The sequence below is a fragment of the Dunckerocampus dactyliophorus genome, chromosome 13 (assembly GCF_027744805.1).
Source record: "Dunckerocampus dactyliophorus isolate RoL2022-P2 chromosome 13, RoL_Ddac_1.1, whole genome shotgun sequence".
Lineage (NCBI taxonomy): Eukaryota > Metazoa > Chordata > Actinopteri > Syngnathiformes > Syngnathidae > Dunckerocampus > Dunckerocampus dactyliophorus.
Window position 1 is genome coordinate 30,069,931 of NC_072831.1, and position 15,243 is coordinate 30,085,173.

At 44.7% G+C, this 15,243-nt stretch overlaps 1 protein-coding gene across 3 annotated transcripts; it reads left to right on the forward strand.

Annotated features, from left to right (window-relative positions):
* Positions 1-630: 630 nt before the first annotated feature.
* On the forward strand, positions 631-10,455 carry si:ch211-125o16.4 (neuroblast differentiation-associated protein AHNAK). 3 transcript variants are annotated; one of them, XM_054797560.1, is made up of 6 exons: positions 631-785; positions 1,411-1,560; positions 3,400-3,459; positions 3,535-3,646; positions 3,711-3,886; positions 6,698-10,455. In XM_054797560.1, exons 3-6 carry the CDS (start codon positions 3,454-3,456, stop codon positions 10,220-10,222), a joined length of 3,819 nt encoding a protein of 1,272 aa, XP_054653535.1. In that variant the 5' UTR covers positions 631-785; positions 1,411-1,560; positions 3,400-3,453; the 3' UTR covers positions 10,223-10,455. The 3 variants fall into 3 exon arrangements, with proteins under 3 accessions (XP_054653535.1, XP_054653534.1, XP_054653536.1); XM_054797559.1 differs by lacking the exon at positions 1,411-1,560 and having other exon boundaries at positions 681-785; XM_054797561.1 differs by lacking the exon at positions 1,411-1,560 and having other exon boundaries at positions 715-785; positions 3,522-3,646.
* The last annotated feature ends 4,788 nt before the right edge of the window (positions 10,456-15,243 follow it).

A 15,243-nucleotide genomic window follows, 5' to 3' on the forward strand; every position in this document is an offset into this window, starting at 1 on the left:
TTTGATTTATGAAGAAGGAATCCTACTATGTTCTACTAGGTTCACTTATCACGGTCGGTCGGGTCTGGAACCAATTAACCGCGTTAAACGAGGGACTCTGTGTCAGCACCACTTAGACGTATGCCAACTATTAGGGATACAAATGGAGCTTGTTAGCTTCCAAGAGAGGCCAAGGTGATGCATCTACAAAGACAGCTTCACGTTTATTGAGGGGGTGACAAGGGTCTGGGTGTGGCATCCTTTAAGGTGAAGGTTTGGACACCCCCGACGTAGATCATCGGTAACAATTGTTGTTCATGACAGCGAGGAGAATCAAATAATCAAATATAACACAAGACTGAATGAGCTTTGACGTGAAACAGTAATAAATGCAGCGGCCTTGCAACAGCAACAAAAGGCCAAAAGGGACAAAGGGGTGGTTCAGCTATTCATGGAAGGTGAGTGAAGAAGACGCGACCTGGTCCGTCCAGTTACAAAGGAGTGGTGTCGTTCTCTCTGCTGTGCTTTTTTTCTCCATGTGCTTCTCGTCTGGTTTCGAATGCCAAAAGGCCTGCATGTCGCTCGCTCCGGCATACTTTTAAACTGAGGTGTGTGTGTTGCAAGGGGACGGGGGGCATCTGGAGAGGCAGTGCTGAAGCCGCCCAACCTGTTCTCCTGGTTGCTTTCGAGCTGCTCGGCATTTAACTGGCAGATCCGTGCCATGCTCGTGACAGAGCGGAGTGACACGCTGAAGAGGAGACTTCTTTCCTCCCCGGGCGTCCAGGCGTGTTTGGAAGCAGGACACGGTGAGTACAAGTTGGGAGGACATACATGCTTGGCTGTCTTTTGCGGAGTACCCCAAGGGTCATGACTGGGACCAGGATGGAATCATGACTCTTGTGTAAATTATTTAGTGATATTTTGTCAACGTGACATGTGCGACACATGCAGCATTAAACGATGCTGTAGGTAATCATTTAGTTTTTTTTTTTGCATAAATCAGCTGAAAAAAGTGTTTTTTTATCACGTAACTGATGATTACACCGTGCACACCCTGTGTGTCATCACACACTCCTTCCTTCCTGCAACCATCCGCCTCAAGTGCAGACACGTGTTAACAGGCGCCTGACAATTCCTACCATACTTGTGCACGTATTCCACCTTATATACGTACTGTATGTATGTATGTATCTTGTATCTATGTACGTACAGTATATGTATGTATCTTATATGTATATCAAATATGCAGGATGTGTGCTTCACAGGTGTCGCAAAAATGGAAGAATGATATATTTGCTAATGAAACGCACAAAAAGTCAATCCAAATTCCAAATATTTGCGTGACGGCTTGTTGTCTGATGACATTTCAACTCGTTTCTCGCAGCATCATGTCAGCTGTATTCATTCATATTGTTATGATTTGATTGTTAGGAGGTGACCTTGTGTCCTCGCCTTCACTTTGAGGAATTCAAGAAAACGCCAGCTTGGCTTCGTGCAGCGCTGGCCCGCATGATGTGTGTCTTGCAGAGGAAATCATGAATTCAGCAACTTCCGTGACGTTAAAAAGAAAAGTGAACATAAGTTGAGTTTTAAAACAGGGCCTGTGCACGTGAAGGAACACATGACTTGTAAATCTGTCACATTCTGGTCAAAGGATCGTTTCCCTCAAAACACTAAAAATCAGTGGGCTGACTTCAGTGCTTCTTATCATCAGTCTCACGCACACACATCAGTGATTTCCTTAGTCTAATTGTTGCTTTAAAAGCTAATTTGTAACACAACAACACAGCAGTTGTTTGTTTATGCTCCTTGTTTCCCCGCCCGGTGTTGGCACACAGCGTCTTTGTGTCTTCATGTTGTGCTGGGTGAGATTTACATGCGGAGATGTTCGGGTGTGGCTGACGGACAGACTGTGTGTGTGTGTGTGTGCGTGTGTGTGCGAGAATGCAAACCGACTGGTCGGGATGCATACATTCCCTTGCAGAAGCCTCGGATTCCTGAGGCGCTGTGTTTGTGGGTGTTGTTGTTTCGGTGTCTCTCTGATCCGAACGCAAGGAGAATAACCCCTTTGGATCGGTCCTTGAACAGACTTGGAACATGCTTTGATGATTTCTTTGTGGGTCTTTCTTCCCACGGGTTGTCTTCTGCAGGCAAGAGCTCTCTTGGGCTCATTGAAGCCAAAAACAAGCCATCAAACATCAATACAATACAACTGAGCTATCAAGCCATCTTGAGGCTTTTCCATGTCTAAAAATGCCCGAGACGAACAACAGGTGTGTACCGTGAGCGCTGATGGAACAACGAGGCAAAGGGTGTCAGCAAAAAGACAATGAAAGAAGGTGGTCTCCCCCCGTGACTGCACATTGGGAGTCGTGCAGACCAATGCAGACGGATCCAGAACAGGTGAAGGAGTGAGGAGGAACACTGAGGTACAAACCGACGTCTTCCTGCTGCAGCAGGAAGACGCCCGTTCGTTCCTCAGGCTTCGCCCACACTGTACAACGTCCTCCGGATCCTTCCACAGGGGTGCCTCGCTGTTCCGCCCATCGCTGGGGGTCATGTGATCTGTGGAAAAATGACACACAAGCAGAGCGTGACAGTGGGATGTTCACTTTGTGCTTTTCACACAAACGAAGACAAGGCGGCTGAGGAGAACCAATCAGCGTTCGTTAGCAGAGGTAGACTTGAGGTGGAAGTGCAGGGGGTTCTTCAAACTAGCAGGGTAAATAGGAAACGAAAAGGGGCTCATGATGTGCTCTCAAGGGAGAAAAAACTGTCTTGGAAAAATGTCCCAAAGTGATGAAGTAGTACTGCATCTGCGGTACTACTTCATTGTTTACTCATCAATGTTTGTATTACAGCGGAACCTTGGTCAACGGAACCTTCATTCCTTCCAGAAGGTCTGACTCTAATCGAAACGAACGCTAACTGAATGGATTTTTCACAGAAGAAATCATGTCAGTCCAATTCATTTGTTCCAGAAAGTACGTTTTTATAGTTTTACGATTCCAAATGCATCAAAACACACATCAGGGACGAATGAAGGGGATGAATGAACATTTAAGGTTGATTCTTGACGTGACCTTCCCCAAAGACACAATGCGGCAGCGAGATCAACCACCAGCACCCACCACCTTCCTGTTTATGTTGTTCCTGGAATTCAGTGGTGTTTCTCATCTCAGTATCACCAAAATGGAGCTAAAGAAAGGTGCGATTGCCAGCATTTGGATGAAGAAGGTGAGAAACACGACTGAATTCAAGAAAGAACTCGTAGTCAATCAGGAAGATGGTGTCCGTGCGGTGGATGCTATCAAGGAGGTTCCACTGTCCAGGGTTCCGCTGTACTTGGAGTGTATCCTCATCATGTTTCCAATAAATGTTTCACATTTTAAATGAACAGAAAATGCACCCTTTTTTTAGAGATACGTGCGCAGAAGCGCTTCCATGACATGTGGATCTAAACACCCCTGAGATATGACGGTGAGTACGACAAGTCAAAGTTAGAAATATCTGAGACACGGCGCGGCAACGCTGACCCACAGCTCCATCACGCAGAGCGAGTACAGCATGAGCAGTTTTTCTGAAGGCCTGGTCCTGGATGGCTCAGAGAGAGGCGTGGCCATGAAGGGGATGCCGGACGGTGTTGGAAACGGCGTCTTGCAGACAGGTAGGAGAAAGCAGTCACTCAGCGGGAAGCAGTGAGTGAGCGGCGTTACGTGTCACCTTTCCAGGGGGCGACATCGTAGCAGCCACGATACGCCTCGATCATCTGGACAAGAAGGAAGTGCTGAACATCCTGAAGGTGCTGCAGCCGTACGATAACAACCTGAAGGTGGTGACAAAGAATGAAGCAAATGCCAACGCCGACATCGGCTCCCTGGGACTAAACCTTCAAGACTCAGCTGAGGTAATCATCATCATCACGCAAGTCAAGCATTACTCGAGCACGGTTTCTCAAAAATACAGTGTTCCCTCGTTTATCACAGGGGATAGGTTCCCAAAATCTAACATATTTCACTCCTCTGATTGTGCCTCATCATAAAAATATATTGATACATAGCTAGCCAGCTAGCTAGACACAAAGTAGCTTTCATACTGCTGCTGTCAAAAGAAGAATGGCAGTGACAAGCACCCTCCAGCAGTATGACATTTCTGTCGGGTTAGCAAGAATAATGATGTCACATGTGCATCTGAGACGTTACACAGGCTGTGGAAAGTCACGGTGTATCATAAACGTTATTATATATTATAGCTGACACAAACACAAACTGGCAGGCGCCATGATCCAACTCAGCGTGCAACGCGGCGGGACGAAGGCACGCTCGCGACAGCCTCACGATCAGCATTTTTACGTAAGAAAATGTTAAAAACGATTAGACTCATCCAGAAAATATATTTAGATCACAGATGAATGGAAAATTATTCATATTTGTTTTATGTTCATTTTTCACCATGACTGGTCATGAATTAGTAATCAAAATAAAATGAATTAGTAATACTTTACAAAAAAACAGTGACATGCCGTCAGGGGGGGCAGTCGTGATGAAACTGTCACGTGACGGCTGGAGCTGTCGACGGCTTGACCCCCAGAATGCAGAGAAAGCGGCGAAGGGCATTCAAACGTGTCTTTATTGCACACAAAAAACAAAAAATAACAGAGAGAGGCTCTGTGAAGACACTTGTACAAAAATAATACAAACAAGTCTCTCCCAGGCGTGGAGCGGCAGTCCCTTCCACCACACCGGAAGCACCGCTTGCCAGAATAATGGCGCGGAACGAGAAGTGCACGCTCCTGTCCTGTGTAGCGTGACAGAAACAATAAAATAAAATATGAAATGAAATAAATAAATATATATATATGCAAGATAGAAACCAAAAATGAGGTTACCGCGAACATTTCGTCTTACCGTCTGAGTGCACTCAGTGAGTGCACTGAGTTGGATCATGGTGCCTACCAGTTTGTGTTTGTCAGCATGTGTCCAATAATATAATGTTGTCGAAACATTTATTCTACACCGTGACTCTCTAAATCCCGTGTAATGTCTTTAATGGAGGTTCCTGCTTGTGGGACAATAAAATATAGAGAAATGTCACTTACAGTATTCTCATCCTTCACCTTCTCATCCTGACGTGCTGGAAGATGCTTGTCACTGCCGTCCTTCCACAGAGAGGAAAAGCCTGTGTTTGTTTTTTTTTTTTACAGCAGCAGCACCAGCTGGAGAGCAGCAAATCCAATGCAAGATATTGTTATGCTATGCTGAATGAATGAATGAATTTCATTGCCAAGATGGAGGCCTAACCCCTAACCCCTAACCCTAACCCCTCACCCTAACCCCTAACCCCTCACCCGAACCCTCACGCTAACCCTAACCCTAACCCCTCACGCTAACCCTAACCCTAACCCCTCACCCTAACCCTAACCCCTCACCCTAACCGTCACGCTAACCCCTAACCGTAACCCCTAACACTAACCCTAACCCCTCACCCTAACCCCTCACCCTAACCCGTAACCCTAACTCTCACCCTAACCCTAACCCTAACCCCTCACCCTAACCCTAACCCCTAACCCTAACCCCTCACGCTAACCCTAACCCCTAACCCCTCACCCTAACCCCTCACCCTAACCCCTAACCCCTCACCCTAACCCCTAACCCTAACCCCTCACGCTAACCCTAACCCCTAACTTTAACCCCTCACCCTAACCCCTCACCCTAACCCCTCATCCTAACCCTAATCCCTAACCCTAACCCCTCACGCTAACCCTAACCCCTAACCCTAACCCCTCACGCTAACCCTAACCCCTAACCCCTAACCCCTCACCCTAACCCCTCACCCTAACCCTAACCCCTAACCCTAACCCCTCACGCTAACCCTAACCCCTAACCCTAACCCCTCACCCTAACCCCTCACCCAAACCCTCACGCTAACCCTAACCCTAACCCCTCACCCTAACCCCTCACCCTAACCCTAACCCCTCACGCTAACCCTAACCCCTAACTCTAACCCCTCACCCTAACCCCTCACCCTAACCCCTCACCCTAACCCTAACCCCTAACCCTAACCCCTCACCCTAACCCCTCACCCTAACCCTAACCCCTCACCCTAACCCCTCACCCTTACCCCTAACCCCTAACCCTAACCCTAACCCCTAACCCTAACCCTAACCCTAACCCTAACCCTAACCCTAACCCTAACCCGTAACCCCTAACCCTAAGTGAAATATTCGCTTCCCTTTCTTGTTATCCTCTTAATGAGGAACCTGTATTAACATAAAAAAAACTCCAAAGGAGTCCGTGCCTCACAAGTCCTGAACCTGCCTGAGCGTCACTGAAAAACATCACAAGTCTCTTCTATGTGCTCGTATATCCACCATCATTTCACTTTAAACGGATCTGGATTCTTATGGGTTCAAATGGTAGCTATTCAAAATGACACGTTTCAAGCACTGAAAACGATATGTTAAGTATTCAGCATTAAGAATTCATTGAAGTATTCAGTGTGGACATGTGTGAGTGCGTGACAAAGTGTACATTTACTACTCTTTGTCCAGTAGACAAACATTGTGTACTTATGATGAATTCCTAACTTACCTCTACGTCCACAAGGGTTGTTCAAAAGACGATCGTCATACAGTAACCGTGTATTCAAAAGCACCTGTTTTTACGAGGCCTTGGCTGTGTAAAAGTACCCTAACTTTCTGTACTTATTTTGCCAACAGGTGCTTAGTGGGAACTTGATCAAGAAGGCGGATCTGGATGGAGCAGCTGAGAAACCCATCCTTTCTCTTGATAGCTTCACAGGAAAGCTCAATGAAGCTCAGGGCTTGGGGGGTGAATTAAATGGGTCGGTGTTCAATGATCTTCACAATGTCAATCTGCGTAAACCGTCAGCTGATGCCGGGGCAGAGTTGACGTTACCTTGTGTTGCAAAGGCCGGACCAGATCTAAATGGCACCCTCGGATTACCAGCTGTCAATCTGGCAAGTCCGCACCTCAACAGCCACAATGCCTCTCTTGATATTGACGAGTCCACTGTGAAGACAGGTAACCTGAAGTACAAGGCCCCACAATTCACAATGCCAAGATTTGATCTACCTCAGGTCCCAACCCCAGATGTAGATGGTGAACTAGACCTCCCATCAGTTCATAGACAAGCAATGGACCTCAATCTATCTTCACCAAACATAGAAGTACCAGGTCCAAATGTGGATCTGAATGAACCCAAGCTGGATTTAAGTGGACCTGATGTTAACTTACAAACCCCAAATGCTGACCTCAGTGTGCCTTCAGATAAAATCAAGTGGCCCCACCAAAAATGGAAAGGACCAAAGGTGAAAGGACCAGAGGCCACACTAAACGCTGGCCTGCATACACCAAAAATTGATGGTTATCTAAGCACACCAGACATCCACTTGCCCCAGGGTGAGATCAAAGGCCCTGATGTAGATGTTCAAGCCCCAAACCTGGACTTGGGTGCCCAATCTGGAAAAATCAATTGGCCACATTTGAAGTGGAAGAAGCCCAAACTTCCTGCTCCAAAAACTGATCTTGAGTGCGATGCAGACCTTGGTGTCTCTGTCCTGAGAGTAGAGGGTGGGCTCAGCGCACCAGATATTGATGTTAACTTGCCAAAGGGTGACATTAAAGGCCCTGATTTAGACATACAACCCCCACCCCATTTAGACTCACCTGGTAAAATCAACTGGCCCCACCTGAAATGGAAGAAACCAAAAGTGAAGGGTCCAAAGGCAGACTTGGACATAGACGCAGGCCTGAATACACCTCATTTCTCGACTCCAAGTCTTGAGAATGACATTAATGCTCAGCTGGAACTCCCAACAGCTGACATTAAAGGTCCCAATTTAAATGGTGAGACCCCAAATCTTGACATTGAGGCGCCATCTGGAGGAATTGCCTGGCCTCACTGGAAGTTGAAGAAACCCAAAATACCCGACCCTAAAGTTGATATGGACCTCAAAACAGATCTGAACACCCCGGATATTGATGTGTCTGGTCCAAGTATCGAGGGTGGCATGAATACACCAAACCTCAACTTACCAGATGTTGATGTTAAAACGCCAGATGTTGACATCGGGGCTCCTTCTGGCAAAGTCAAGTTCCCAACACTGAAAAAGCCAAAGTTTCTGTTTTCTGCACCCAAGGTGAAAACCCCAAGTGTGGACCTTGATACTGACGTGAAAACCCCTGACCTCAGCCTTTCTGCTCCACAGGTAGAACTTAATAGACCTGATCTGAATTTATCGAAAGCTGATGCCAGTGCTAAAGCTCCTGATGGAGATGCAGCCGGAAAGATCAAATGGCCCACCCTCAAAAAACCAAGGTGGTCAGTCTCGGGTCCAAAGGTGAACGGGCCAGATATTGATACTCACGTTTCAACACCTGACCTGAATCTCACAGGCCCAAAGATTGATGGTGAGGTAAATGCACCGGATGTAAAATTGGATGGACCAAAGTTAGACATTGATGGCGATGCTCCGTCTGGAATATTCAGATGGCTCAAGAAGCCCAAGTTTGGCACACTGAAAGGCGTAACACCTGATATTGATGCTGACGTCAAGGGGCCAATGGTGGATTTAAACGCACCAGATGTGGATCTTTCAACACCAAATATTGATGCCCCAGACCTCAATGTTGATCTCAAAAGTCCTAATGTAGACCTTCACGGCCCCGATCTCAACTTTGACCCGACTGATGCTAAAGTAAAGTTACCAAAATTGAAAGTCCCAAAGTGGCCGAAAGTCAAGGGCCCTCAAGTGGGTACCAGTATAGATATTGATGCACCTGATGTAGATCTAGAAGCCCCTGATCTACGATCTAGTCTCGATACACCCGATGTTGACCTCAGTTTACCTAAAGCGGGTCTCCAGGGTCCAGAGCTTGATGTTTCACCTAGGAAACCTAAATTTCCCAAGATACATTTGCCAACCTTTTCAGGGCCAAAGGTAGAAAAGCCTAATCTTGACGTTGATGCCGATTTCAAGGCACCCGGTGTGGATTTGAGTCCACCACATGTTGGTCTTTCAACACCAAAAATTGAAGCTCCAGACCTCAATGCTGATCTGAAAAGTCCAAACGTAGATCTTCACGCTCCCGATCTGAAATTGCCAACATTTTCAGGGCCAAAAATAGAAAAGCCTAATCTTGATGTTGATGCCGATCTGAAGGTGCCAAGTGTGGATTTGAGTGCACCGCATGTGGGTCTCTTGCCCACTGCAGAGCTTAAAGGCCCGGCCGCACAGTTAAAAACACCAGACCTAGACTTTGATTCCCGGCAGGCCAACTTTATGTTGCCTCATTACAATCTTCCAAAACTTGATCTTTCAAGTTCTGAAGAAGTTCCCAGTGTTCATCCGTCAATTCAGGCTGGACTGGAGGCACCCCAGGTCAACATAGGTACTCCTCAAGCAGATGCAAACATCTCTGCTCCTGCTGCAGGTGTGAGTGGGCCAATGTTAAAGGGTAACCTCAAAGGAGCACATGTCGATATGGCAGGTCTGAAAGTAGACACCGATCTGGAAAAGCCTAAACTGCCACATTTCAAGCTTCCAAAAATGAGTTTTTCTGGATCAAAAACTAAAACTCTGGAGCTTGATACCACTCCAAAACTGTCTCCTGTCGCTGTCTCAGCTCCGGAAATAAACACCAACACACCTGAAGTAGCCATCAGAGCAGGGGGTGACGTTTCCCCAAAAAGTAAACTGAAGTGGCCGTTTAAATGGGGATTTAAGTCCAGCTCAGACACCGATGACGAGGGAGGTAGCACTGAAGTGGACGCGCCCATATTCAGACTACACAACCTGCCCAGAAACTGCATTGAGCAAAAAGCAGGACTTCCTGATACCTTTTGCCTATCCAAACTGGACAGCGAGGAAAAGGATTATGTCGTCAGCAAAGGAATCCGCTTGCCAGTCGTGAACGTGCCATCCAGAAACGGAGTAAAGATTGACATCATGGAGAGGCTAAAAATGGCAAAGGAAAAAGTGCCCTCCAGTAACACCTCGCCTACAGAAGAGAAGAACATCGCGATGAAGACTCCTGATGCCAGCGCCTCCGGAGAGGCAGGGGAAGCCAATTTATTCCGAGGAGGGACTTTCAAAGTGGACAAGCCGGCGTCTCCGCTGGGTTTGTTTGCTCCTGAGGTTGCTTCATCAGATGAAAACGAGAAGTTATCATTAGGCCTCTCCAACATGCTGGGCCTGAACGTCAAGGACGTCGAATGCTAGGCTGAACAAAGCTTGGAGCAGTTTTCTGCCAAATGAAGAGAGTTGTGTCAGGAAACGATGTGTATATTCCCGTTATTTATATATGCTTTTTTTTTCTAATTTGCAAATATACTTTTCCTGTTTTTTTTGCAGCACATATTTGATGACACTTCACAAAAGTAGCTTTACCTTTCAAGTAAATTGTGAGTGAATGAGATTTTAATCTTTTGTTCAATAAACATCTGTTTACGACATTTATTTCTCTATCATTTTGAGCAAGGCTACAAATCTTCTACCAAAAGAGGTAAAATAAAGCAAAATAAGAAAAATTGACGCGTTGTAGTATTGCTAACTTAATCATCACTAAGCAGCGAGTTTCTGCAAAAACCAAAGTTGTGGTTATGTTAAAATTAGGGCCGTGAAATACGCGTGAACATAAATGTCCTATTTTTTTTTACACGTGATTAACGTGTGCACGTCCTCTTTGACTCTCGGCCCTCACTGTAGTTTGAGGAAACACAGAGGTGGATGTGGAGCCACAAGCGGCAACAAATATTGAGGAGGAATGGTCAAAGAAAATGATATTTTGAATGCTAAGTTTAGCTGGAAAGCCCTGGCAGATGCCTCTCGCAACGAGACCTTGTTATTAGGTGCAGTGAAGGTCTCATTTATTTGCATGTTTGTCCCACTTCAATGTTTCAGATCATCAAACAAATGTAAATCTTAGTCAATGACAACACAACTCAACACTTGATGCACTTTTTACATGAAAACCTTTATTATTAAGGGAGAAATAAATCCAAAGCTACATGGCCCTTTGTGAAAAAGTGACGTTCCCCCAAAACATAACTTAACTTTGGTTTATCACACCTGAATTCCATTTGTCCAGCCTCACCCAGGCCTGATAACACCACACTTCTTCTCAATCACTTAAATAGGACCTGCCTGACAAAGATTAAAGATTCCAGAGTTTTATTGTCATATGCACAGTAAAACAGGCAGTTATACTATGCAATGAAATTCTTATTCTGTTCATTCTCCCAAGAAAAGAAAGAAAACACAAGAAAGAATAAGAACATAAGAAACATAAATACCAATAAATTAAGCAACAACAACAGAAGAGACATTAATACCAATAAATAAAATAAATAAATAAAGTGCTATGAGTGTGTGTGTGTGTTGCGTGCGGCGTGTGTGAGTGCTTCGTTGAGAAGCCTGATGGCCTGTGGGTAAAAGCTGTTTGCCAGCCTTGTGGTCCTGGACTTCAAACTCCTGTAGCGTCTGCCTGACGGTAGGAGTGTGAATAATGAGTGTTGTGGATGTGTGCTGTCCTTGATGAGGTTGTGTGTTCTTCGTAGGACTCTAGTTTTATAAATGTCTTGCAGTGAGGGGAGGGCTGCCCCAACAATGTTCTGTGAGGTCTTGATCACCCGCTGGAGTGCCTTCCTATCACGTGTTGTACAGTTACCGTACCAAACAGTGATGGAGGCGGTAAGGACACTTTCCATAGTGCATCTGTAGAAGCAACTCAGGATTGTGGTGGACATGCCAAATTTCCTCAGTCTTCTCAGGAAGTACAGTCTCCTTTGGGACTTCTTCAGAATTTGTTGGGTGTTGTGAGACCAGGTGAGGTCCTCGCTGATGTGTGTGCCAAGGAACTTGAAGGTTTTCACCCTCTCCACCTCAGTCTCATCAATAAACAGGGGTCTATGCGGCTCCTTTTCCCTTGTTCTTGGGTCGATGATCATCTCTTTAGTCTTATCTGTATTGAGAAGGAGATTGTTATCACGACACCAGGTCGGTACAGATGCTTGTGCGAGCGACAGGTTAAATATGTCAGCAAGCACATCAGCTAGCCCTGATGAGCAAACCCGAAGTGCACGTCCTGAGATGTTGTCTGGGCCTGCTGCTTTTCGTGGGTTTGTTTTGTTCAGAACCCTGCGCACATCAGCTGATGTCACCATGAGAGGTGAGTCCTGTGTGCTCCCCAAGTCCAGCCACCCTCTCTGCTCATCAGGAGTTTGGGTGTCAAAGCGGGCATAGAACTCGTTCAGCTCATCTGGAAGTGTGGTTTGGCTGGACGTGGCTACGCTACTCTGCTGTCGATAGTCTGTGATGTGCTGAAACCCCGCCCACACGCGCCGAGGGTCTGAGGTGGAATAGTAGCCCTCCAGCTTCTGTCTGTACTGTCTTTTGGCCTCTCGTATGGACCTCCTCAGGTCATATCTGGCCTTTTTGTAGTCCTCAGCGGTGCCCATGACAAATGCAGTCGAACGAGCACGTAGCTTAGCCCTTACATCACAGTTCATCCACTGTTTTTGGTTAGGGTATTTTCTGTAATACTTGGTGGTGGTAACAGTCTCTATACATGTGCTAATGTAGCCAGTAACAGCAGAAGCATATTCATCCAAATCAACAGTACAATCTTCCCTCCCCGCTGCAGTTTTAAACACATCCCAGTTTGTGCAGCCAAAGCAGTCCTGAAGTACTTGATCAGTTTCTTCATTCCACACTTTAACTGCTGTACTTACAGGGGGAGCTTGTTTGAGAAGTTGTCTGTATGTTGGATAAAGGAATATAGAGATGTGGTCAGCCTTTCCAAAGTGGGGTCTTGGAACAGCCTTCAAAGCACCTTTCATGTTGCAGTAGACTTGGTCCAGGATGTTATTTTCCCTTGTGGGAAAGCTCACATGCTGGTAATATTTGGGGAGGACAGTCCTGAGGTTACAGTGGTTGAAATCGCCAGATATAATAAATACAGCATCCGGGTGTTTGGTCTCGTGTTTATCAATGATGTCATGCAGGAGGCCTAGTGCGTTAGCGGTGTTAGCTCGTGGTGGGATGTAAACAGTAGTTAAATACACAGCGCTAAACTCATGAGGCAAATAAAAAGGTCTGAAGTAGACCAAAAGATCCTCAAAAGCTAGACATCATGCAGACATCTAAAGAACAGGAACAAATGAGAAAGACCTATCAGTGTGGAAAAGGCTTTTATAAAGCCATTTCGAAAGCTTTGGGACTCCAGCCATTATCCACAAATGGTCAAAACATGGAACAGTGGTGAACCTTCACAGGAGTGGCCGGCCAACCAAAATGACCCCAAGAGCGCAGCGGAGAGGTCACAAAAGACCCCACAACAACATCCAAAGAAGTGCAGGCCTCACTTGCCCCAGTTAAGGTCAGAGTTCATGACTCCACCATAAGAAAGACACTGGACAAAAACAGGTTCCAAGACCAAAACCACTGCTGAACAAAACAGCATTAAGGCTCATCTCAATTTTGCCAGAAAACACCTTGATGATCCCCAAGACCTTTGGGAAAATACTCAAAAGTTGAAATTTTTGGAACGTGTGTCCCGTGTCCCACATCTGGCATTTCAGAAATCATAGCAAGAGTAAAATATGGTGGTGGTAGTGTGATGGTCTTCAGGACCTGGAAGACCTGCTGTGATAAATGGAAGCATGATTTGAAAGCAACTCGGGTTCTGCAGCAGGACAATGATCCAAAACACACCAGCAAGTCCACCTCCGAATGGATGAAGAAAAACAACCAGTTGTTAGGCTTAGGGGGCAATCACTTTTCATGCAGGGCCAGCTTTGTTTTTTTCTGACTTGATAATAAAAAGTGCTCAGTTGTGTTGTCATTGGCTAATATTTACATTTGTTTGATGATCTGGAACATTTAAGTGTGACAAACATGCAAAAAAAGAAGAAATCGGGAAGGGGGGAAAAACTTTTTCACACCACTGTAGATCAGTATGTCATAAAAATAATTTCGATGCAGAAAAAAGAAGTTGCAGTACTGATTTTGTCCTGCAGATGTCAGCAGTACAACATATATTGGTAACGACATTAGATTACGTGAGTGTTTTTTTGTTTATGGACAAGCAGTAAAGAAAATGGATGGATGGAACTACTTGGTAAAGTTGTCATTTTTGTAAAATGAGGTTTATGACAATAACATCTGCAGTTTACTTAAGAGGAAAGTTGAAATATTGAACATTCTTTAAAAACAGTTATAAAAAAAGGGGCAATTTCTCACCTGCATGACAAAGCTGAGATGCAGTGGTTTCCTGAGCATATCTTATCTCTCACAACATCAACGTGGCCAACTTGCATCCTTTCATTTGCAGTGTGTGGTGCAGGGCAGGGGGGTCCAAAGTGCAACGCGTCTGTTTCATGAAAAAGCTAAAGTACACATGCCGCATCACAACATGACCAAGGATTTTTACCTCACAATTGTGACTTTTTATCTCGTAATTTCAACTTTTTATCTTATAATTATGACTTTTGACTTTTTATCTCAGAATTGTGACTTTTTATCTCGTAATTTTGACTTTCTCATTTTATAATGTGGACTTTTTATCTCATAGTTATGATTTGTCCACCTTATAAATATGACTTTTTACCTCATAATAATGACTTTATGTCATATTTTGACTTCATGTCTCATCATTTCGACTTTCTTTTTTCATAATTTCCACTTTTTAGCTCACAAATTAGATTTTTTCTCTCATAATTTCAACTTTCTTTTGTCATAATTTAAACTTTTTATCTCATAATTTTGACTTTTTAATCATCATTTTTAATCATCATCACCATTGTTGCGACTTTTTTAACCTCATAATTATGACTTTTTTACGTCATAATAATGACTTTCTGTCCCAGTTTTGACATCTTGTCTCATAATTTCGACCTTCTTTTTTCATAATTTCCACTTTTTATTTCATAATTATGACTTTTGACTTTTTTATCTTAGAATTGTGACTTTTGATCTTGTAATTTCGACTTTCTTGTTTCATAATTTCAATTTCTTATCTTGTAATTACGACTTTTTATCGCATATTGTGATTTATTATCTTGTCTTCACCTTTTTTAGCTCATAATTGTGATTTTCCTATCTCAAAATTCAGATTTTGCTATCTGAGCATGATGACTTTCTTATTTCATAATTTCGACTATTTATCTCATCAACGGAGACCGGCTTCCTTCTGTGCACGGTGCGCGTGCCTCATAGGACGGAGCGCACTCCCTGACGTCATC